Raw genomic sequence first — 24,281 nt, forward strand, 5'->3', positions numbered from 1 at the left:
AGGAAGCCATCCATCCAGCAAATACACAGCATCATTGCTAAAATATATATAATATTACACATATGAATGTACTCTAATTTACTTAATCACTAACCTGATAAATGTTCTAGTTATTTGCATATCTTTCATTTTTTTGTTATTATAAAACATGCCAAATATTTATACTTTCTAAACACTTTATGTAGTGAAATTTTAAATGTGGATCCATATCTGTTGCTTTTGAATTTGCACTTTTGCTTTTCTATTGAAAACTCCAAGCCGGCGCCATGGTTCACTAGGCTAATCCTCCGCCTGCGGCGCCGGCACACGGGGTTCTAGTCCCGGTCGGGGCGCCGGATTCTGTCCCGGTTGCCCCTCTTCCAGGCCAGCTCTCTGCTGTGGCCAGGGAGTGCAGTGGAGGATGGCCCAAGTGCTTGGGCCCTGCACCCCATGGGAGACCAGGAGAAGTACCTAGTTCCTGCCATCGGATCAGCGCGGTGCGCCGGCCGCAGCACGCAGGCTGCGGTGGCCATTGGAGGGTGAACCAACGGCAAAGGAAGACCTTTCTCTCTGTCTCTCTCACTGTCCACTCTGCCTGTCAAAACAAAACAAAACAAAAAAAACTCCAATATCTTTACTTTCCTGTTTCCCTTGGTGGATTTATACTTTTTTTTTTTCTTCATATTTAACTCTTCTATTTTGGTATATAATTTGAAGAGAGTGCCTAAATTGATCTACTTTTATTTGTTTGAAAGGCAGAGTGACGGGGGTAGGGGGAGGAGGAGGTAGGTAGATATCAATCTTCTGTCTGCTGTTTCACTCCCCAGTATGGCCACAGGACCAGGGCTGGGCCAGGCTGATGCCAGGAGTATGGAACTCCATCAGGGTCTCCTGCATAGGTGGCAGGGGCCGGAGCACTTGGGCCATTGTCTGCTGCTTTCCCAGGCTGACTAGCAGCAAGCTGGATTGGAAGCACAGCAGTTAGGACTTGAACTGGTACTCATATGGAATGCCAGCTTTGTAGGCCGTGGCTTAATTTACTGAGCCACAACACTGGCCCCAAATTGACCTACCTTTTTGTTTTGTTTTGTTTTGATTTATTTTATTCAAAAGGCAGAGTAAGGGGTATGTGTGTGTGTGTTTTATCCACTGGTTTACTCCACAAATGGCCACAATGGCCAAAGCTGGGCCTGTTCGAAGCCAGGAGCCAGGAGCTTCTTCCAGGTCTCCCATGCGGATGCAGGGGCCCAAGTACTTTTCTCAATCTGATTTCAGGCACATTAACAGGGAGCTAAATCAGAAGTGAACCAGCCAGAACTTGAACCAGCATCTGTATGGGATGCTAGCACTGCAGGCAGAGGCTTTACCTGTACCACAGCACTGGCCCCAGATTGATCTATTTCCCATCAGACAATTTTCTTAATGATATTTGTTAAGCAATCCATTTCTTTTTCTTTTTCTTTTTATCCATATAAAATCATGGTTTATTAAAATTTTATTAGCTTAAAGTTTTGTCTGATGAAATTAAACCAGTTTTAGGTGCTACTAACTTTAAAGTGACATACCCAAGCTAGAGTCGATATCCCATTGCTGCCCACTCCTGGCCACTCAGTGTCCACTCATCCAGAGACCAGAGATCAGAAACTGCCATGCTGTTGCTAAAATACCGTATGAAATGTCTTTATGACATCACTGGTCAGAAGAACTTGCACATCTGATGCTTCCAGTGCTCATTCCACCTTCCGAGACTACAAAGAGTTCAGTGACTTGTGAGATGTTCTTTGCATTATATATTAAATTCTTTTATATTTTAAAGTCTTTTTCTAGGCTTTTTGTTTTGTTCCATTGATTGGTTCATCTCTTTTGCTAATTCTTTATATATATATTTTTTTTTTAGTTATTTCAACTTTAGTTTTAACCCTACATAGTAGTCTTAGGAAAGATTCTGAAAATAACAATTAAGTTTTCATGATACAAGTATTTTGCTGTCATATCTAGCCTCTTTCAATATGAAACATTTTATCCAGGACTGGGCTTTTATTATTATTATTATTATTATTATTATTCTACATATAGCCCTTTTCTGACCTGGGTAACTTTGTTTTGATGTTGTTTACAATAAGAACTGAAGATACCCATCCGATCTATCCCTAGCTTTTTTTTTTTTTTTTTTTGAGAGGCACAGAGAAGTGTGTGCTCCCAATTATTGGTTCTCTTTCCAAATGTCCACAATGCCTGATACTGGGCCAGGGCTGGAGCCAGGACAGAGGAACTCAATCCAGGTCTTCTGTGTGGATGGCAGGGGCCCAAACACTTGGGCCATTTTCCACTGCTTTTCCCATGACATTAGCAGGCAGCTGGATCAGAAGTGGAGCAACTAGGACATGAGCTCTTGCCCATATGGGATGCTAGCATTGAAAGTAGTGGCTTTGTCTGCTGTGCCACAACACCTGCCCTGACAGCTTCTACTTTTTAAAAAATAATTAATTTTCATTTTATTTGAGAGAGTAAGACAGAGACAGAGATGGAGAAGGATCTTCTATCTGCTGGTTCACTCCCCAGATGCTTGCAACAGCCAGGGCTGGGCCAGGCTGAAGCCAGGAGCCCAGAACTTAATCTGGGTCTCCCATGTGAGTGCAGGGACCCAAGTACATGAGCTGTCATTTGTTGCCTCCCAGGCTACCCAGTGGTGGAAAGCTGGATTAGAGAAACTGGAACTCAAGCCAGGCACTCCTCTATAGGATGTGAGCATCCTAAGAAGCAACTCAACTGCTGCACCAAATGCCCACCCCTCTTCACTGGTTTTTTCTTTTTAAAGATTGATTTGATTTACTTGAAAGGCAGAGTTACAGAGAGAGGGGAAGACAAAAAGTAAAAGAGATCTTCCATTTGCTGCTTCTCTCCCCAAATGGCTGCAATGACTAGGGTTCAACAGGTAGAAGCCAGGAGCCAGGATCTCCATCCAGCATTGCAGGTAGTAGCTTAACTCTGTGCCACAACGCTGGGCCCTCTTCACCAGTTTTAAGGATTACCTTTATTTTTTTTAAAGATTAATTTTTATTTATTTGAAAGTCAGAGTTACACAGAGAGAGGAGAGGCAGAGAGAGAGAGAGAGTCTTCCACTGTTGGTTCACTCCCCAGATGGCCGCAATGGCCAGAGCTGCGCCGATCCGAAGCCAGGAGCCAGGAGCTTCTTCCAGGTCTCCCATGCAGGTACAGGGGCCCAAGGACTTGGGCCATCTTCTACTGCTATCCCAGGCCATAGCAGAGAGCTGGATCGAAGAGGAGCAACCAGGACTAGAACCAGCACCCATGTGGGATGCTGGCGCTTCAGGCCAGGGCTCTAACCCACTGCGCCACAGCACCGGCCCCCAAGAATTACCTTTTAAGAAACTGAATGGTAGAAGGGGTAGGAAATAGTACTTTCACTGTGTATCTTCTAAATCATATGCATGTATTTTACCTGTTCAAAAGGTGGTTAATTTTTAAGAATTATTCTCTAGGCTGGTGCTGTGGTGTAGCAGGTAAAGCCACTGCCTGCAATGCCAGTGTCCCATATAAGCGCCAGTTCAAGTCCCGGCTGCTCTATTTCCGATCCAATTCCCTGCTGATGTGCTTGGGAAAGCAGTGGAGGATGGCCCTAGTACTTGGGCTCCTACACTCACGTGGGAGAACTCAGGAAGCTTCTGACTCCTGGCTTCAGATGAGCCCCATTTCAGACTTTGTGGCCATTTAGGGAGTGAGCCAGTAGATGGAAGATCTCTCTCTCTCTCTCTCTCTCTCTCTTTCTCTCTTTCTCTCTTTCTCTCTTTCTCTCTCTTTCTCTGCAGTTCTGCCTTTCAAATAGATAAATATTTTTTTAGAAAAGAATTGTTCTCTATAGGGAAATGTGTGTGTAGTCCTTTGATTGCTGCCTAGATCCGTTGTTAAGGCAAAAGAAGGTTATGCTTTATTTGCTTACTTTGAATGTCTGCATTAGAACTAGATTTAGTCCAAAATGGTAGTGATTTGTTCCCTTTGTATATTCCCTCCTTAGGTATGTTGCCACCAGACTGATTACTGGCAATTTGTGAAAGACATTCGGTGGCTCAGTCCCCACTCAGCCCTTCATGTGGAGCAGGTAAGAGCAAAAGAGCTGGTGTGCTAGGATGTAGCTGCAAGCCTTCATTGTGTGATCTGTTGGGAGAACCTCCTGAGCTAGGGTAGATGGAATGTGTTAACTAAGGAAAGGAAATTACCGGACTAAGACTGACTTGGATGTGAAAGTTGTTTCCTTAGCAAACACACACACACACTTATACACACACACACATAAACCCAGATATCCAGGGCACTTCCTCTCTGGGGCAAGGATGAAGCTTTTAAAATCCAAGACAAATGGCAGGAGATTCCCTAAATTTGTAGGGGAAGTGGGCTAATGTGCTGATAACTGTTCAAGAAGATATAGCAGTTAGAAAGGAAGGTAACCTGGCCAAGATTATACCACTAGTTCCAGAATAGTCACTACCAGTTTTCTGTGTATATTTATTTAACTCTTTATTGTATATCCTATCAGCAAAGTATCTAATCACCAGTCTATAATACTTATCCATATGTGGCTAGTGCCAGGTTCATTGCTGAGATAAGGTTAGGACCAGTAACTTGTTTTTAAATGATCAGAGAACCAAACCAAAGGGCATCATATTGGTCCACTGCTTTTCTTTGTCCTTCTCCCTGTTATTTTTCCCACTAAGCCTCCCTCTAACTTCTTTCTCTAAAATGTGTTGCTATAATCATTTCCTCTTAGAAGCTGCCTGGAATTGGTATCCATACATTCCTTTTGGAATATGAGACTTTGTGTTTAGAAGCAGCTGAGTAGGAAGAGGTCCCAAGCAGGAAGAGAATACTGTGGCTAGAGCCAAAAAGAGATACCTGATTGCTTCTGTTCAGAGGAGGATATTTGGTGGCATTTTTCCTAGATCCTTCCGCCCAAGTTTTGATGTATTCTTTTTTGGATGCCTACTGAAATAGAGGAATCTGTGGAGAAGCGGAGAGGTCAAGTTCATCCTTTCTCTGAATACCCCAGGACAGATAGATGTCTCTTAGGAGGTAGAACATAAAGAGCTAAATGTAGCAGTTTTGTTCTCTCCTAGATCTGGCTATCAGGTCTTACCTGCTTAGCCCTCACCAGGGATCCAATCCAGCACTGAAGCTAGTTAGTCACTTCCCTCATTCTCTTTCAATATCCATTAGGTGCTAGCTGGAGGAAAATACCTCTGACTGCCTCCCTTTAATTGTTTTAATTTAGTTCTCAGGTCCATAGACTGAAGTCTTGCTGGGTCTACCAGGATATATGTTTTGATTCATGCCTCTTTGCTTCCCAGTTCATCAACTTGCATGAGAATGATCAGAGCAACACTGATGGTGTGAGTGAGCGTGCCATTGCAGAGCTGTGGCTGCAGCACAGTTTGCAGTGCCACTGCCTCTCAGCCCAGCTTCGGCCTCTGCTTGGAGACAGACAGTATATCAGAAAATTCTACACAGGTAGGTAGAAGTCACTTAGGGTTGTTGTATATACTTCCTCATTCTCTTCCATGTCACTCTTCTTTTGTAGACTTTCTCTAACCCTAAGGCCTTCTATTTTTCATGGTTGCCCTAGAGAATCTACTCAAAACAAACCTAGTCTCCCCTCTGACTTCCCATGTAAAGCATGATAAAACTTATGCTCTACTCCCATATACACAAACCAGTAAGAATAACTACCATAGTTTCCTGTGTGCCAGTGTCACTGTTATACTGTACTCCATAACATCCCTGAGAGTTGGGTATCAGCACCTCTATTTTCCAATCAGAGAAACAGATTTGACCAAAGTCATTAAAAGCCAGGGTTCAAATCTGGTCTTTCCAACTAAAACCTCTTTTCTTAGCCTCTTGGATAAGCTACACATTTCTTAGCATCTCCTCTACTTGTGTTTTATTTCCCATTTTACTCTACAGTGACATGATTCACCTCAATCCATTTTTACCCTTTCCCGGTCTCTTTCTCTGGACTTCTTCCAGGACTGTCCAGGGAAACTAAAGCTCTCCCTGTTGGGCTCCATCACCATGGTAGCTTTTCTCTCCCCAGACACTGCTTTCCTTCTAAGTGATGCCCATGTCACAGCCATGCTCCAGTGCCTAGAAGCAGTGGAACAGAACAACCCCCGCCTCCTGGCTCAGATCGACGCATCCATGGTAAAGAGGGCAAGGAATTTCCCATGTCTGTGCTGGGCCCCTGGACCCCAGCTTGATATAATCCTCTGTAGAAAATTGCTTCCTCATTTTGGCAGTTGTGAGCAGCAAGGCTTCTGTTTTTAAAAATGCCTGGAGAGAAGGGGAGTCTGGGCTTGAGTCCATTTGCTGAGGGGGAAGGGGAGTATTTTTTTTAAACCCTTGGTGTTTTTAGTGTGAGAAAGCACTTCCTTTAGCTTGACAAAGAGCTGGGACAAGAGGGGTAGTTCTGAATCAGGAGTAGTGTTTACATTGTCAGACTTAGTATTACCTAGTGTTCGGGATCATTTTATTTCTTTGGTATGAAGAAAACTTAATTGCCTGTAGTTAACTCACCCTGTCACTAGTGTTCCAATCAATGCCTCCCTGCTCCTTTTAGGGGAAGGGTCTGCTCTCTCTACTGGTGGCTTATTGTTGGTTACCATCCATGATTGGATGCTTTCTGTGTGCTGGGCATGGTGCACTGCACAGTACATGCATCATCCCATTTAGTCCTCACAACTCTATGAGGTGAGGTAGGTGGTAATATATATTTTTTTTTAACAAAGGAGGCCACTGAGGCAGAGTAGATAAGTCACTTGCCCACAGTTTGGACCATATAGCTTCTAAGTGACAGGACCTGAAATTGAACCCTAGTCCATTTGTGTGGTCTTTGTTCTGGTGCCTCCACAGTAAAGCACTCCTGATGTGCCCACCTGAAAGGACTCCAGCACAGAAGCCCTAGGCTGTAGTGGGACTTCAAGGTTTCAGGGCAGTGTGGTAGTGGAGGGTGGTAACTGTGCTGGAGCTGTAGGCTCTGGCTGTAGTCCAAGCCTGCTGCCAAAGGGCAGCTTCTAGCAGCAGTTTTTGCAGTACCCAGTGCCTCTCTTCTAAAGACCTCTATGCTCGTCGCCTCTGACATGTTTTTGTTGTTGTTTTGTCAGTTTGCCAGAAAGCACGAGAGCCCGCTGCTGGTGACAAAGAGCCAGAGCCTGACAGCTCTGCCTGGTTCCACGTACACTCCTCCAGCCAGCTATGCTCAGCATTCCTATTTCGGGTCATTCTCTAGCCTCCACCAATCCGTGCCCAACCACAACTCAGGTATGTACCCGAGCCTTGGCAAGTAGAGGACTTTGTGGGTGCTTCCAGATTGAGAGTCAAGCCTTGACAGGTGCAGTTTGTTAAACTTCATGTCTTAATAATGGCCATCTTAAAATGTTATAGAGCAAGTAGCCCAAGATAATTCAGTTAAAAAGTAACAGAGGAAAGAGGTGTTTATAGGTTTCTCTGAGTTTCTAATTCATATTGTAAAGAAATATATTGAAATAGTAACTAACATTTGTTTTATTTTAAATGTTCATTTTTAATTTCTTTGAGAGACACAGAAAGAAAGATATAGAAAGGTCTCCCATCTGCTGGTTCACTCCCCAAATGCCTGAAATATCCAGGGCTGGGCCTGGCCAAAGCCAGGAGTTTGGAACTTGCTCCAGGTCCAGTCACTTAAGCCCTCACTGCTGCTTCCCAGGCTCTGCATTAGCAGGAAGCCAGAATCAGGAATGGAGCTGAGACTTGAACACACGCACTTAGATATGGGATGCAGGTGTCCCAAGTAGCACCTTAACCATTAGGTCAAATTCCTGCCCCTGAATAGTAGCTAACATTTATTGAGTCTGTTGTAATTAATTTATATGTATTATCTCATTTAATCCTTAAACCAGAGCTATGTAGTAGGCTCAATATTATTATTGCTCATTTGTATTGATGAGGAATGCACACTAATAAGCAATGACACCACTATCTCAAGAGACTTAGCTGCCTTTGACTTAGCTGCTTTAAATAATTATTTTATTTGACTACCTTCTCTTTCTTCCTTTTTTTTTTTTTAAAGATTTATTTTATTTACTTGAAAGACAAAGTTACAGAGAGAGGTAGAGACAGAGAGAGAGAGAGGTCTTCCATCTGCTGGTTCACTCCCCAGATGGCCGCAACGGCCGGAGCTGAGCCAATCCGAAGCCAGGAGCCAGGAGCTTCTTCCGGGTCTCCCACGCAGGTGCAGGAGCCCAAGGACTTGGGCCATCTTCCACTGCTTTTCCAGGCCACAGCAGAGACTTGATTGGAAGAGGGGCAGCCAGGACTCAAACTGGCGCCCATAGGGGATGCTGGTGCTTCAGACCAGGGCTTTAACCCGCTGCACCACAGCACTGACCCCTCTTTCTTTCTTTTTTTAACATTTATTTTATGTCTTTGAAAGGCAGAAAGAGAGAGGGAGAGACAGAGATCTTCCATTCTTTGGTTCACTCCCCAAATGACTACAATTGCTGGGGCTGAGCCAGACAAAGACAGGGGAACTACATCTGAATTTCCCATATGGGTGGCAGGGGCAGGAAACTTGAACTGGTCTTCCTATATCAGATGCCGACATTGCAAGCAATGGCTTAACCATAATGCCGGCCTCTGATTGCTTATCTGACGTAGCATCTTGTGTCCTGGGCACCCAGTAACAATTGGGTGTTTGATTCTTAGTGTGGGAAAGCCCTTCATGCATACTACAGGATTCCAACTTACTTTTCTCTCCCCTCCCCTTTTCTTTTTATATCCTAGAGAGAAGATCTACTTCCTTTTCATTCTCTGGCGCTCCTCGGAGACCTCAAGAAAGCACAGGGCACGTCGAACTAACAGATGATCAAACCATCCAGGCCCCCCAGCCTTCAGTGTCTACACTGTCTGGGGGTTCCCCCACAACCCCACATGAGATGAGCTCCCGCACTCTGACCAGCCCCGTAGAAGCATCGTGGGTCAGCAACCAGAATAATTCCCCAAACGATGCCAGTGAGGGGCCTGAGTATCTGGCCATTGGCAACCAGGACCCCCGCAGCAGGACTGCCAGCTGTCAGAGTCACAGCAGCAATGCCGAGAGCAGCAGCTCCAATTTATTTTCCTCCAGCAGCTCCCAGAAGGCAGACTCTGCTACTTCTTCCTTAGGGGACCAGGAGGGTAATGGACAAAGCCAGATGTCCAGTGTCCTTCGCAGGTCCAGCTTCTCAGAGGGGCAGACACTCCCTGTCACCAGTGGGACAAAGAAGAGCCACACTCGCTCCCATTCAGATACCAACATTGCCTCCCGAGGAGCCCCAGGTAATGACGAGCACCAGCGGCCAGTTAGCACAGTGGTATACTCTATTGAGTATGGAAGGCAGAGTTTGTTGATGCTTTTCAAGTTTCTGTTGACATGACTTGCTGCTTTTAAATGAGAGAGAGAAGTTTGTAATGTAATACTGATACTCAAGAAATCTGAGTATGTTTGTTCATTTAAACATTGCTAAACATTAAATGCTTTCGTGCATTCTTTTGCTAGTTCCTTTGCATTGGAGGATAGTGTGACTCATCACAGCCTAACTGTATTTCTCAGATTCAGGGAAAGTATTAATGAACTTAAAAATAATCCCAATAAATTCCTTCCCTTTTTGTGATTCCCTGGGATTTGGTCAGGATGTGATGCCAATATGATAGAGGCAGAGTGATGTTAGGATTTCCCAATTAAAACTAAGATTATAGGGTATATGAGGTCATGTGACCCAATAACCAAGTACGTGGGGCTGGCTGCTGCATCCCTAATTGAGATGAGAGGCAGTGAGTTAAAGAGGCCCTGGCCCTTAGGAGCTCCCTCACAGAAACACCAGCAGATAGAAGGAAGTGATTATTTGTGGAGAAGGTGGAGCTCATTGCTTTTGCCATCTCCTGCCGACATCTCTCCTGGGTTGTTGGTATCTCGCAGGCTTTGGTTGGCTTCATTGGAGAAGAAGCTCCTTCTCAGAGAGGCTAACGTGGACTTTGTGCTCAAAGCCTTTCAGGGTCACAAAAGCCTCAGAAACCCTATATAAAAATAAAATATTAAAACATCTAGTAATACCAAAAGAAAGTATTTCCTTTAGCAACTGGAGCTGTGATTGCTTTCTCTTTGTAACTTCTAGGAAGATGAGATCAAAGGCCCTCATCTGAACCCTCCTGGATGACAAAGTTTTGTCTTTGTTTCCCCTCAAGAATGCGATTTGACTTAATGGAACTCCTTAGGAGAAAGATCTCCAAATCATGGCCTATCTTCTCACAGGCTTTCTTAGATGTGACAAGTGCTTGGGTTAAATCTTCTCCTCACATGTCCTGCTACATGCCTGGTGTCTACTAAACTCCAAGGCGCTGGCCTTCGAGCATATAAAACTTCCCTGCTCCCATTCTTGAATCCTTGTGAATTCCAGAAACCATGGTAACATGCATGGGAAAAGGGAGCCAGGGAACACCTATGCAGAAGGATCAGAGGAAGTGTGGGTGTGGTGTAGCTTCTTGTACCAGTCATCTCTCCTGCAGCACTGGGATTCCCTTTTGGGAGTTATGTCCCCACGTCTGCCAGGTAACAAAGGACACTCTTTGTCTCTCTCTAATCCCGTTTGTTCTGTCTGTACTCTCCTCTGCACCTGTCTTTTTACCCACAGGAGGCCTCAGGAATATCACCATTATAGTTGAAGATCCCATTGCAGGTTTGGGAGCCAGTTCTCCACCTCCTCTTCCTCTGTTCCTCTGTGACCACCTTGCTTGGTTCAGAACCTCCTTTTCCAATCTGGTGTCAAATCAAGTCTGGCTAGTCTGGTCCTGCTGTGGTGCCTGGACCTGTGTGAAATGACACCAATATTTCGCATGATGTATTTTCTGCCCACAACTTCCAAATGTTCATTTAATTTACCAACAGCCTCTGGGAGGCAGAATCAAAACTTATAATTCATTTTTTCCCAAAAGTAAAGCTGAAGTTCTACTATTTGTCTAAGGCTCTGTGATGAATCAATGGCAGAATTTTTCTTGTAACTGAGTACTTACCATGGATTACTTTGTTTTCCTTGACTTAACACCAGAATGTGTTTTATCTTTTTTCTGTGATCCTGGATATTCTTGCATGGGTCTTTTTTTTTTTTTCTTTTTAATTGTTGATGTTGTTTGCCTCTCCTAGGTTCCTCTGTTTCCATTTTCTTTCACCTGTTTTCATTCTCTAAAAAGTCACCGTACCCATTCCAACCATTGTACAGGATTTTTCTAGTGACCGAAGTCTGTTTCCTTGGTTTTCATGGTAGTGTTCAAGCTGAGATTTGTGTACCATCATTCTGGAGACATTAACATGAGGTTGTGTCTGCAAACCAGTGGTGAGGGAGGACTTAAAACCATGGCCTCCTGGTGATGGGTAAAGTCACTGGGTGCATAAGCTTGAAAAAGAGAAGATTACAGAGGAGTAAAGTTTGCAGAACTATCATTCAGATGGGTGTTGTTGTTCTTAAGGAGATGAGAAGTTGTAAGGAGGTAGATTTCAAGGGAGTATAGGAAATGGGCTGCATCGGGAAGTAATAATAACCAAAGGCTTACTGTAAGGAAGTAAGGGTGTGGTGTTGGAGTTTGTGTTGGAAGCTGAGTCTGACTGGGGATCCCAAATGTCCCTCCCAGACGTGGTTTCTTAGTGGAGCGTCTTAGTGACTGCCAATTTGTCCTCAGTTCAGTAGCAAGGAGCAGAGCCCACTGCCAGTGCCAAAAGTTTCTGATCCCCAAGGAGAACACAGAATGATCTCTTACCATGCGGGCCTTTTTTTTTTCCCCCACAAGAGGAGCAGCTAACAAGTTGGTACCGTCTGTCAGGGAAATGGGTTGGCTACAGCTCAGTCATTCATTCTCCCAAGTTATCTGCTCATTTCTCAGGCACCCACCTGCTTTTCCACCTGCTCGCTCTTCTGTGGCTCCAGAAATTTTGCATTCCCTTTTGAAGAGTATCAGTTTCCCATTTCCTGTGAACCCTGCCTGCTACTGTTTCTGCACTCCCAACTTTAACTATTCTTATTCCCAGGCACCTCCTGCTTTTCAAGCCTTTCTTGAATTTCTCCCTTTCTTTTCCAGTAAGACAGGTCTGTATCTTATGACTAAGCTCTGTGGTTACAAGTCCATCATCCTTGGCTTCTCCACCGTTGCCTTGATGATGCTTTTTTAAGCACATTGGTTTTATTTTGATAAATTTTTTTAAAAAAAGATTTATTTATTTGAAAGGCAGAGGTAGAGAGAAGGAGAGAGAGAGAGCTCTTCCATCTGCTGGTTCACTCCCCAAATGGCCATAATGGCTGGGGCTGGGCCAGGTCAAAGTAAGGAGCTAGGCCCTTCTTCCATGTACATGGGTGCAGGGGCCCAAGGACTTGAGTCATCTTCCACTGCTTTCCCAGGTGCGTTAGATTAGTGGGGAGCTAGATCAGAAGTGAGGCAGCCGGGACTCAAAGCAGTGCCCATATGGGATGCTGGCACTGCACGTGGAATCTTAACCTTCTTTGTCACAACACCGGCTCCCATAAATAAAAATGTTAATGTAAACCTTCAGATATTGTTTTAAAACCAAAGGTCAAAGTATCAGAAAAAGTTTCAATGTGTGTGTTTTTCTTTTGCCACCTGAAGACTTTTCGAAATCAGACGCCTTATCTGTTAGGCCACATAGTCTGCGTTCACCTGAAGACTTCTCTAAATTGGTGTGTCAAGAGGATAGAAATTGGCAGATACTCCTGTAATACTTTGTCAGAAGATGGAAAAGAACTAAAGTCATGAATGCATTTTGATTTGATTCTTTTTTACCTTTGTGTTGCCACATTCAAGGTCTTGTTTTCTCTTTTTCCCTTGAAATACACTGACTTCCCATCTCCTTTCCTCCATGTGTTCCTATATTTCTTGGGCTGTACCCTGTTGGTGTGCCACCTCTCTGTTTGGGAGGACTTTGGGAATTGGGATGGTTAAATGTTGAAACTCCAAGGTTGGGAATATATCTGTGTCTCACTCTGTGTGTGTGTTTTTATTCCCTGGTGGTCACTGATACTAGAATCCTGCAATGAAAAGTTGAAGTTGAGAGGTCCCTTGCCCTACTCTGGCCAAAGCAGTGAAGTCAGCACACCCAGCTCCCTGTATATGGAATATGGTAAGTGGACACTAGGAAGGCCAGGGCAGAGATTCTGTCTTTTCTCTGCACTCCCCTGGTGCCTGTTCTGAGCTTTGGGATTCACCTCCGCTCTAACTGTGCAGTCTCACCCCCTTATCTGGAACCCCTGCGCTAGGAATCACACTTACCTGCCATTTCCTTTGTTCTTCTCGGAGTTAGGGGTCCCACCCTCTCTTATACTGTAGATGTTATCACCATGTATGTCTGCCGATCCAGATGGAATGGCTCTCTGAGTGGGTGAGAAGGACCCTGAAAAGAGATCTTTGAGTGTTTGGGCATTGAGTACCAGAAGATAAACTGAACCTGGAGATCATGCCTAAGAGGAAGCTATTTGTGTCCTTTTCTGGCTCTCAGCACAGGGTTTTAAGTTTTTGTTTTAGTTATTTTTTCTTTCTTTTTATTGTGGGAGGGAGGAGCAGGGAGGTATGGTATGTCGCCTTTAGATAGCAAAAGGAACATCTCTGGGCCATCTCCATTTTCCACCATTCTCCAACCTTGAGTCTTCTGGGATTCTAAGAGTCTGAGAAATTCCTTTAGATCAGGGATGTGGAACCTTTCTTCTGTCAAGGGCCATTTGGAAATTTATAACATAATTTGCAGGCCACACAAAATTATAAATTTAAAAATTAGCCTGCTGTAGATGTATTAAATTTTGAGTCCCACTGTGGTTGCCTCAGCAGGGCCAGACCAAATGATTCTGAGGGCCTACACAGCCCATGGACTGGATGTTCCCCACCCCTGCTTTAGATGGTAAAGATCTTTCTAACCTCTAATTCTCTGATGCCAGGGAAGACTTGGGAGCACCTGTAGTGGGAAAAGCTTCAGACTTCTCAAAGAAGCGTGGCTGTTACAGATTTACATTTCAAGTCAAAGTGTGTTGTAAACATTACATTTTCCCACAGAGGGTGGTCAGTACCTGTGTTCAGGAGAAGGCATGTTCCGTAGACCGTCAGAAGGACAGTCCCTCATCAGCTACCTCTCTGAACAGGACTTTGGCAGCTGTGCAGACCTGGAAAAGGTGAGGAATCTAAGGGGCAAGTGAAGAGCTCTCAAGTTGGGAGATCTGGCCTGAGGGTTTGTGGCACCATTTGTTCTACTGAGGTTTTGGATGACGTGGGTATAGACAAGTGCATAGTAGAGATAAGCTCAGCAAGTTCTATTTCTAGAAAGCTCTTCAGGGAGTTCAAAGTATTAGTGATGTTAACTTATAAGATGCCCCAGGCAGAGAAACATTGAATTTTAGCTGCATGATTATTATCCCCTTAACCCTGAAATCTTAGCTAAATACTATTTCCAGAATCAACTTCTACATTTTGTTTTAAGGCTCAGATATGTAATAGAAATGTCTGCATAGCATTTTATGGCTTACGAAGAAGTATTATTTTGAGATATCCTGTTTACCTTAATACTTCATGTACAGGTGCATGACTTTGGGAAAGAGCCTGGTTGAAATCTTGGCTGCCTTCTGATATATTTTTATGTAGAAAGTGGAACAGGAGAAGACAGGCATGGCCAGATAAGAGAGCAAAGGGAAATGTAGAACAGGTTTTCTGGCTGTCCACTTGGCTTATTGTAGAAGTGTACATTTCCCATGGGTGTTTTCAGTAAAAGCTGTGCATGTCTTGGAAGTGCCCCTTTGGAACATTACAGTCAGGGAGGCATTCAACACTTTCTAGCCCCCTGCCAAGCAACTCTGGTGCTCCCCCTCTCCCAGGAGAATGCCCACTTCAGCATCTCAGAGTCCCTGATTGCTGCCATTGAGCTGATGAAGTGCAACATGATGAGCCAGTGCCTAGAAGAGGAAGTCGAGGAGGAAGACAGTGATAGAGAGATCCAGGAACTGAAGCAGAAGATCCGCCTTCGGCGCCAGCAGATCCGCACCAAGAATCTCTTCCCCATGTACCAGGAGGCTGAGCATGGAAGTGAGTGAGCCTGTGAACACCTCTGTTCTCTCCTGTTTGCTTTTAGGATAAGGCTCTATGCCTGGTGGGCTTTCTTTTCGGATGGGATGTTACACCCAAGCCAAGAATTCCCTGCTGTCAGACATTTCTGTGTTCTATGTTCTTTTTTTTTTAAAAAAAAAAAAGATTAGAAGTACTCATCCTAGAGTTCATCCATTTCCTACATCAGAAGTAACTTCATGGCAAAAAAAAATCTACTCTTTTTATTTATTTATTTATTTATTATTTTTTGACAGACAGAGTTAGACAGTGAGAGAGAGAGAGAGTTATAGAGAGTTATAGACAGAGAAAGAGAGAAAGGTTTTCCTTCCATTGATTCACTCCCCTAATGGTCACCACGGCTGGCGCTGCGCGCCGATCTGAAACCAGGAGCCAAGTGCCTCCTCCCGGTCTCCCATGCGAGTGCAGGGACCCTGGGCCATCCTCCACTGCCCTCCCGGGCCACAGCAGAGAGCTGGACTGGAAGAGGAGCAACCAGGACTAGTACCCGGCGCCCCAACCAGGACTAGAACCCCGGTGCCGGTGCCGCAGGTGGAGAATTAGCCAAGTGAGCCATGGTGCCGGCCAGAAACCTACTCTTAAACCTACTGTTTGAGAGAAACAGACAGACCAACAAAGCTCACGTCTCCTGGTTCATTCCCCAGGTGCCAAGAACTGGGCTAGGCCTGAAGCCAGGAGCCAGGAACTCAATCTGGGTCTCCCACATGGGTGGCAGAGACCCAACCACTTGAGCTATCACTATTGTCTCCTAGGGTCTGCATTAGCAGGAAGCTGGAATCCAGAACTAGAACTAGGAATCAAACTGAGCTATTCCAGTGTAGAACACAGGCATCTTAACTGCTAGGCCAAATGCACAGTCTCCAAAAGAGGTTTCTTTCTTTAAAAAAAATTTAATAAATTTGTATTTTTTTTTTTTTTTTTTTTTTGACAGGCAGAGTGGACAGTGAGAGAGAGAGACAGAGAGAAAGGTCTTCCTTTGCCGTTGGTTCACCCTCCAATGGCCGCCGCGGCCGGCGCGCTGCGGCCGGCGCACCGCGCTGATCCGATGGCAGGAGCCAGCAGCCAGGTGCTTTTCCTGGTCTCCCATGGGGTGCAGGGCCCAAGCACCTGGGCCATCCTCCACTGCACTCCCTGGCCACAGCAGAGGGCTGGCCTGGAAGAGGGGCAACCGGGACAGAATCCGGCGCCCCGACCGGGACTAGAACCCGGTGTGCCGGCGCCGCTAGGCGGAGGATTAGCCTAGTGAGCCGCGGCGCCGGCCCTAATAAATTTGTATTTTTAAAACCTTATCTATTTTATTTATTTGAAAGATACAGAAGGAGACAGGGCTCCTATCTACTAGTTCACTCCCCAGATGCCCACAAGAGTTGGGTCTGAATCAGGCTGAAGCCAAAAGCCAGTAATTCAAGTCTAGGTTGCCTATCTGGGTGGCATGGACCCAGCTACAAGAGCCGTGACCTGCTGCCTAGTGTGACTTAGCAGGAATTGAAATTGGAACCAGAGCTATGACTCAAATCCAGGCCCTCCAGGAAGGGATGCAGCCCCAAGTGGCATCTCAACCACTGTGTCAAAAGCCCGCCTTAAATTTATCTTTTAATTCTATTTTTCCATAAACTTTTAAAATTTTTATTTACTCATTCATTCACTCATTCATTAGGGAGAGAGAGAGCTCCCATACACTGGTACACTCCCTAAATGCCCACAACAACTGGGGCTAGATGGGTCCAGAACCAGCAACCAGGAACACAATCCAGATTACACATGTGGGTGGCAAAGACCTAACTACTTGAGCCATCACCTGCTGCCTCCCAGGGTGGGCATTAGCATTCCTGCTAATAAGAAGAGCTAGTTTCCACTTCAACAGCATAACTCCCAGCCAAGGTTCTATTTACATCTCTGTAGAAGTCATACCAGGTCCCTTTTTTTCCCCCCTAGAAACATTTTATTTAAGGAATGCAAACTTCATGCATTTCATAATTACAACTTTAGGACTATGGTGATTCTTCTCACTGTACCTGCTCTCCCACCCATTCTCCTACCCCTCTCCCTCCTCCCTCTCCTATTCCCATTCTTATTTTTTTTAATGAGGTCTATTTTTTTTTTTTAAGATTTATTTATTTATTTGAAAGTCAGAGTTACATAGAGAGAAGGAAAGGGAGAGAGAGTGAGGTCTTCCATTCACTGGTTCACTCTCCAATTGGCTGCAATGTCTGGAGTTGTGCCAATCTGAAGCCAGGAGCCAGGAGCTTCTTCTGGGTCTCCCATGTGGGTGCAGGGGCCCAAGGACTTGGGCCATCCTCCACCACCTTCCCATTCCATAGTAGAGAGCTGGATTGGAAGTGGAGCAAGCAGGACTCAAACTGGTGCCTATATGGGATGCTGGCACTGCAGGCAGTGGCTTTACCTGCTATGTCCACAGAGCCGGCCCCTATGAGATCTATTTTCAATTAGCTTTATATACATATGATTAACTCTATGTTAAGTAAAGAGTTCAATAAATGGTATAAAAAAAAAAAAACCTGTTGCTCAACAGTCAAGACAAGAGCTGTTTAAAGTCATTGCTTCTCAAAGTGTTAATTTCACTTCTACAGATTACCTTTTAGGTGCTCTATTAGTTGTATCACAGGTCAGGGAGAACATATGGTATATGTCCTTTTGGGACTGTCTTATTTCACTAAGTATGATGTTTTCCAGTTTCATCCATTGCAAATGACCAGATTTCTTTTTTTTTTCTTAAACCGCTGTGTAGTATTCCATGGGGTACATATCCCATAACCAGGTCCATTTTATTGTGACATTGGAAGAAGAAGGAAATAGCTATCCATTCTGCTTATTATTTTTTTCTGATTATTCTTATTATTTTATCATAACAGGCTTTCGGATCACTTCCAGCAGCTCCCAGTTCAGTTCACGTGATTCGGCACAGTTCTCTGACTCTGGCTCTGCTGAGGAAGTTGATGACTTTGAAATCCAAGGTGAGAGATGACACTTTGTTACAAAGGAACTTTTTTTTTTTTTTTTTTGACAGGCAGAGTGGATAGTGAGAGAGAGAGAGAGAGAGACAGAGAGAAAGGTCTTCCTTTTGCTGTTGGTTCACCCTCCAATGGCCGCCACGGCTGGCGTGCTGCGGCCTGCGCACCGCACTGATCCGATGGCAGGAGCCAGGAGCCAGGTGCTTTTCCTGGTCTCCCATGGGGTGCAGGGCCCAAGCACTTGAGCCATCCTTCACTGCCTTCCCGGGCCACAGCAGAGAGCTGGCCTGGAAGAGGGGCAACCGGGAAAGAATCCAGCGCCCCGATTGGGACTAGAACCCGGTGTGCCGGTGCCACAAGGTAGAGGATTAGCCTATTGAGCCGCGGCGCCGGCCACAAAGGAGCTTTTATTACCTGTTTCTTCCAATTTAGAATCACAGGCCAAGGAACTTTCCTTATGTAGAAGATCTTCATTATGGTTCATTTTAGAATATTTTGACAACTATAAGGGACTGCCTCTCCTTCCTTCCTTCCTTCCTATTTATTTATTTATTTATTTATTTTTAAAGATTTATTTATTTGAAAGGCAAAGTCACGGAGAGGCAGAGAGAGAGAGAGAGAGAGGGAGGTCTTCCATCTGCTGGTTCATTACCCAGATGGCCACAAAGGCTGGAGCTGTGCCAATCTGAAGCCAGGAGCCAGGAATTTCTTTGGGGCCTCCCACGCAGGTACAGGGGCCCAAGGACTTGGGTCATCTTCCACTGCTTTTCCAGGCCACAGCAGAGAACTGGAGCAGCCGGGACACGAACTGGCACCCTTATAGGATGCTGGCACTGCAGGTGGCGGCCTTACCCACTATGCCACAGTGCCAGCCCCTCTATTTATTTATTTATTTTTAATATTTTATTTATTTTTTTTTTGAGAGGTAGAGTTATAGACAGAGAGAGGGAAAAACAAAGAGAAAGGTCTTCCATCCACTGGTTCACTCCCCAAATGGCTGCAACGACAGAGCTGAACCAATCTGAAACCAGGAGCCAGGAGTTTCTCAGTCTCCCACATAGGTGGCAGGGACTCAAACACTTGGGCCATTTTCTGCTGCTTTTCCCAGGCCATTAGCAGGGAGCTTAATCGGAAATGGAACAGCCAGGACAAGAACCAGCACCAATATGGGATCACAGGCAGTGGCTTTACCTGCTACACCACTTGCCGGCCCCCATGCCCCACCACTCTTTTTTTTTTTATTTTTATTTTTTTTATTTATTTATTTTTTTATTTTTTGACAGACAGAGTGGATAGTGAGAGAGAGAGACAGAGAGAAAGGTCTTCCTTTTGCCGTTGGTTCACCCTCCAATGGCCGCCACGGCCGGCGCACCGCGCTGATCCGAAGGCAGGAGCCAGGTGCTTCTCCTGGTCTTCCATGGGGTGCAGGGCCCAAGTACTTAGGCCATCCTCCACTGCACTCCCTGGCCACAGCAGAGAGCTGGCCTGGAAGAGGGGCAACCGGAAAAGAATCCGGCGCCCCGACCGGGACTAGAACCCGGTGTGCTGGCGCCGCTAGGTGGAGGATTAGCCTAGTGAACTGCGGCGCCGGCCCACCCCACCAGTCTTAAACTCTTTAAAACTAAACCTGAAAAGAAATATTCCAGGTGGGGTAGGCTGGCTGTTGAAACCACCTTGATGCTATATTCTCAACTACATTTTTCTCTTGGGTTCTCACTCTGATTCCTCTTGGAAATTATAACTGTTCACTTGTATTCCATGACTAAACTCAGATTGTTTCTGAGTATTCAGAGGAGGTTTATGAAGCTCCTAAGAGAAAGGGACACAAACAATCAGTCAGGGTAGAGCAAAAACGGGGAAAAAAAAATCAAGTTTACAAAGTAGAGCTTTCATTTCAGCCTTGCCAGTGCTGACTTGCTTCACAGAATCACAGACTCATGTTGGAAGTGTCATACTAAAGCAGGGGAGCATCTCCGGGGCCAGTGCCATGGTGCAGTAGGTTAAGCCTCTGCCTGCGACTCCAGCATTCCCCTATGGATGCTGGTTTGAAATCCAGCTGCTCCACTTTCGATCCAGCTCCCTGCTAATGCACCTGGGGAAGCAGCAGCAGATGGCCCCAGTGCTTGGGCCCCTGCACCCATGCAGGAGACCCAGAAGAAGCTCCCAGCTCCCAGCTTCAGCCTGGCTATTATGACCATTTGGGGAGTGAACCAGCAGATGGAAGATTCTGTATGTGTGTGTGTGTGTGTGTGTGTGTGTCCTCTCTCTGTAACTCTGTCTTTCAATTAAAAAAAAAAAAATCTTAAAAAAATGAAAGAAGCAGAGGGCTCCGATCTGGGAATGCATTTGTGTTAAATCAGGTTAGTGCCCCATTCCTGCAAACTGTAGATTCTTCAGGTTCTTATCAGTGAAACAAACCCCACAGCAGTTCAGGGACATAAGCTCTTTCCCATGAGAGAATCCAACAGTTATTTCCTTACAGAGCTGAGTTCGATAATTCTTCATTACCACATTGTGACATGATGGTGAGCAGGTCTTTCCTTGAGTGTTAACTCGTTCTCCTGCACAGACCTCCAGATACAGAGCCAGTTTCTTCCCCATTCAGAAATTCAGTGTGTACACGTATTTGCCAGGTCTCCAGAAAGTCTTCCTTCTGTTTTTCCCTTAATGTGTCTGGTTTCTGTTTGTGACAATAATAAGCAGTCACATAAAACTCCATTATTTTCTTTGTATGTAGTTTTCCAACAGTTCTCCAGTTCTCTGACACCAGCTGTGTAACCTACAATTCATTGTTGTTGTTGTTGTTGTTGTTTTTATTAAAGGGTGGCATAGGGTGTGACATGGACTTTCATGGCCCCTGCTCTTTTTTTTTTTTTTTTAAGATTTATTTATTTATTTGAAAGTTATACAGAGAGGCCGGCGCTGTGCCTCAATAGGCTAATCCTCCGCCTTGCGGCGCTGGCACACCGGGTTCTAGTCCTAGTTGGGGCGCCGGATTCTATCTCGGTTGCCCCTCTTCCAGGCCAGCTCTCTGCTATGGCCCGGGAGTACAGTTGAGGATGGCCCAGGTCCTTGGGCCCTGCACCCGCATGGGAGACCAGGAGAAGCACCTGGCTCCTGGCTTTGGATCGGTGCGGCGGCAGCCATTGGAGGGTGAACCAACGGCAAAAGGAAGACCTTTCTCTCTGTCTCTCTCTCTCATCTCCACTCTGCCTGTTAAAAAAAAAGAAAAGAAAAGAAAGTTATAGAGAGAGAGAAAGAGAGGTAGAGAGAGAGAGAGAGAGGTCTTCCATCTGCTGGTTCACTCCCCAGTTTGCTGCAATGGCCAGAGCTGCGCCAATCCAAAGCTAGGTGCCAGGAATTTCTTCCGGGTCTCCCACATGGGTGCAGGGTCCCAAGCATTTGGGTAGTCTTTCACTGCTTTCCCAGGCCATAGCAGAGAGCTGGGTGGGAAGTGGAGCAGCCAGAACTCAAGCCAGAGCCCATATGGGATGCCAGCACTGCAGGCAGCGGCTTTATCCACTACGCCACAACACCAGCCCCACAATAATTTTTGATTAACTGGTCATTGTGATTGATGGAGTTAGTGGACCATTTAGAAAGGAATGACCAGATGAAGAATTTTAGTTCAGACCTGTGACTAACCTGCTGTTCGTGTTCAGATGGCAAAATTAGGATAGAATCATGTGAAACGTTGTGTCTCTTTACAATTTTGAAGCTGTCTCTTCCAGGTACTTCATATACTGTTAATATTTACTGCTGTGTGTTTGGCCTTAGCAATTGTTTTGTGATCCAAACAAGTAGACTTTCTGTAGGTGGGGTTAACTGAAAAAAGTATCAGTTTTCCACTTCACATAGCTTTAAAATACTTAAATAAGCAGTGAGAACTTTTTATTAAACAGTTAACTGTAACTGTTAGTACTGTCAGCCACTTGAATTTGAAATAGTTGTATTAGATCAAGATTTAAAGAAATAAAAGTGATTTTTGTCTCTTTTCCTTGGCTCTTGAACTGCTGTAATTTCTTCTAACATTAGTCTTCCCTTGCTTAGGAAGTAATTCTCATAAGTTACTTTTTAACTGGTGTCTGATGCATTTACAACCGCAGTCCTTTGCTGGTACATTTATCGTTAACCACTTCTCATCGGAGCATATTCAGCCTACTTTAACCAGAAGACATACCTTTATTTGGTCTTCCTGGCATTTCCTTCCCTCATTTTTGGAGTTTTAGACTTTTGACGCACATAATAGGTTTTATACCAAGAATATTAAATACTTTGCAACAAAATAGTTACTTTGTCTGTGGCCCATAATCCCAACACTTAATGGGGATTGGGAGAAAACAACATGAACAGGTGTTTCTCAAAAGAGGTGACTTGGCATATTAGTCAACTTTTCATCACTTTGGAAGTTCACAGTTCAAGATCTGGCAGCCCCATTATTCCAGCATCTGGAGGAGGCTGGCTGTGGCATAGCTGGTGCAATCAGGTGGTGAGCCAGGAAGCACAGAAAGAAGCTAGGCCAAACTAATAACCAATCCTCTAGTGAGTACTACCTTCTGAGCATAAGCTCCCAGTGACCTAAAGACCTCCCACAAGATTCACCTCTCAGATGCTATAAGTAGACCACGTCTCTACCCTTAGTCCAGCATTCATTAACATGAGACTTCAGAGTTAAACATCTGCATGAGTTTGGGGTAGCTAAGTCCTGGTCTATCTGTAATACTTACGTTTTATATTTTTTCTACACATAGACTTCCAATTAGGAAGGTATAATTTACAATTCATTTTTCTCTACTGTAGACTTCTGTTTTACTTTCTGTTCTACATCTCTTTTTTTTTTTTTGGTCCTTATTCATATTTGTTACTAATACCAAATTTTTTCTAAAAAGTACCACTATACATTTATATATATTAGCAGTGTTCTTTATTGTGTCCAGATGTTTACAGACACATTTCTTTTTCATCACCTTAAGTAATTCATGTTATCATACAGTCTCTTGGAATACTGTCAGAAGAAGGTCATCAGAATCCGTAACAGCCATTAACATACTTCAGCATCATGTTGTGGACTTCGTCCGTGATAAATACTCTGCTTACTGTATCTCTGCTAATGTCATCACTCTTAGATTCTGACTCATCAGGTAAACTACATGGACAACACTTTTGAAAGTTCTTTTCTTTTCTTTTTCTTTCTTTCTTTCTTTCTTTCTTTCTTTCTTTCTTTCTTTCTTTCTTTCTTTCTTTCTTTCTTTCTTTCTTTTTTTTTTTTTTTTTCTGACAGGCAGTTAGACAGTGAGAGAGAGAGACAGAGAGAAAGATCTTCCTTCTATTGGTTCACCCCCCAAATGGCTGCTATGGCTGGCGCGCTGCACCGATCTGAAGCAAGAAGCCAGGTGCTTCCCCCTGGTCTCCCATGCTGGTGCAGGGCCCAAACACTTGGGCCATCCTCCACTGCCTTCCCAGGCCACAGCAGAGAGCTGGACTGGAAAAGGAGCAACCAGGACAGAATCCGGCGCCCCGACCGGGACTAGAACCCGGGGTGCCGGCGCCACAAGTGGAGGATTAGCCTAGTGAGCCGTGGCACCGGCCAAAAGTTATTTTCTCCTAGCCAGAAAAGTTAATATAAACCTTAACCTCATATAAAGCTTATTCATATAAAATTTGTATTAATCAATATCTATTAAAAAAGTTTTACTACATAATATTTATATGCCAAAATTCACTCCCTACAAGTATACTATTTAGTGATTTTTAGTAAATTTCCCTAGTTGTGAACCATCACTGTAATCTAGTTTTAGAGCATTTTCATCACTCTAATAAGATCCCTTGTGCCCACTTATAATTAGTTCTTCCCACCCTAGCTTTAGTCAGCCACTAAGCTGCGTTCTCTATATATAAACTAGCCTTTTTTGGATATGTCATATAAATGGAATCATACAATATGTGATATGTAATCTTTTGTTTCTGGCTTCTTTCCCTTTATCCATTTCTGCTGATGGTGTCTGCCAGATTGGTTTGTTATCACCTATAAGCTCTGAATTCCAGAGATTCTTCTCAACATCTTTGATTTTAGGGCTATGTTGTTCTGTTCATCCTCTTTATTCTCTTCTGTTACAGCTTCCTCAGTTTTTACCTTCTTTG

At 44.6% G+C, this 24,281-nt stretch overlaps 1 protein-coding gene across 7 annotated transcripts in view; it reads left to right on the forward strand.

Annotated features, from left to right (window-relative positions):
• Positions 1–24,281, forward strand: part of RUBCN (rubicon autophagy regulator) — an 86,765-nt gene that overhangs the window by 43,032 nt on the left and 19,452 nt on the right. For 4 of the 7 annotated variants that reach the window (XM_070072240.1, XM_070072241.1, XM_008266733.4 and 1 more), the window contains 9 exons: positions 4,016–4,099; positions 5,343–5,502; positions 6,086–6,192; positions 7,152–7,308; positions 8,809–9,342; positions 13,091–13,186; positions 14,110–14,225; positions 14,922–15,129; positions 18,042–18,143. In XM_070072240.1, the coding sequence (XP_069928341.1) occupies positions 4,016–4,099; positions 5,343–5,502; positions 6,086–6,192; positions 7,152–7,308; positions 8,809–9,342; positions 13,091–13,186; positions 14,110–14,225; positions 14,922–15,129; positions 18,042–18,143 (1,564 nt within the window). Of the gene's footprint in view, positions 1–4,015; positions 4,100–5,342; positions 5,503–6,085; positions 6,193–7,151; positions 7,309–8,808; positions 9,343–10,694; positions 10,740–13,090; positions 13,187–14,109; positions 14,226–14,921; positions 15,130–18,041; positions 18,144–24,281 lie in introns of all 7 variants that reach the window. The other 3 variants (XM_008266734.3, XM_051859199.2, XM_008266732.4) reach the window with 1 other exon arrangement.

This window comes from Oryctolagus cuniculus, chromosome 4, assembly GCF_964237555.1.
Source record: "Oryctolagus cuniculus chromosome 4, mOryCun1.1, whole genome shotgun sequence".
Lineage (NCBI taxonomy): Eukaryota > Metazoa > Chordata > Mammalia > Lagomorpha > Leporidae > Oryctolagus > Oryctolagus cuniculus.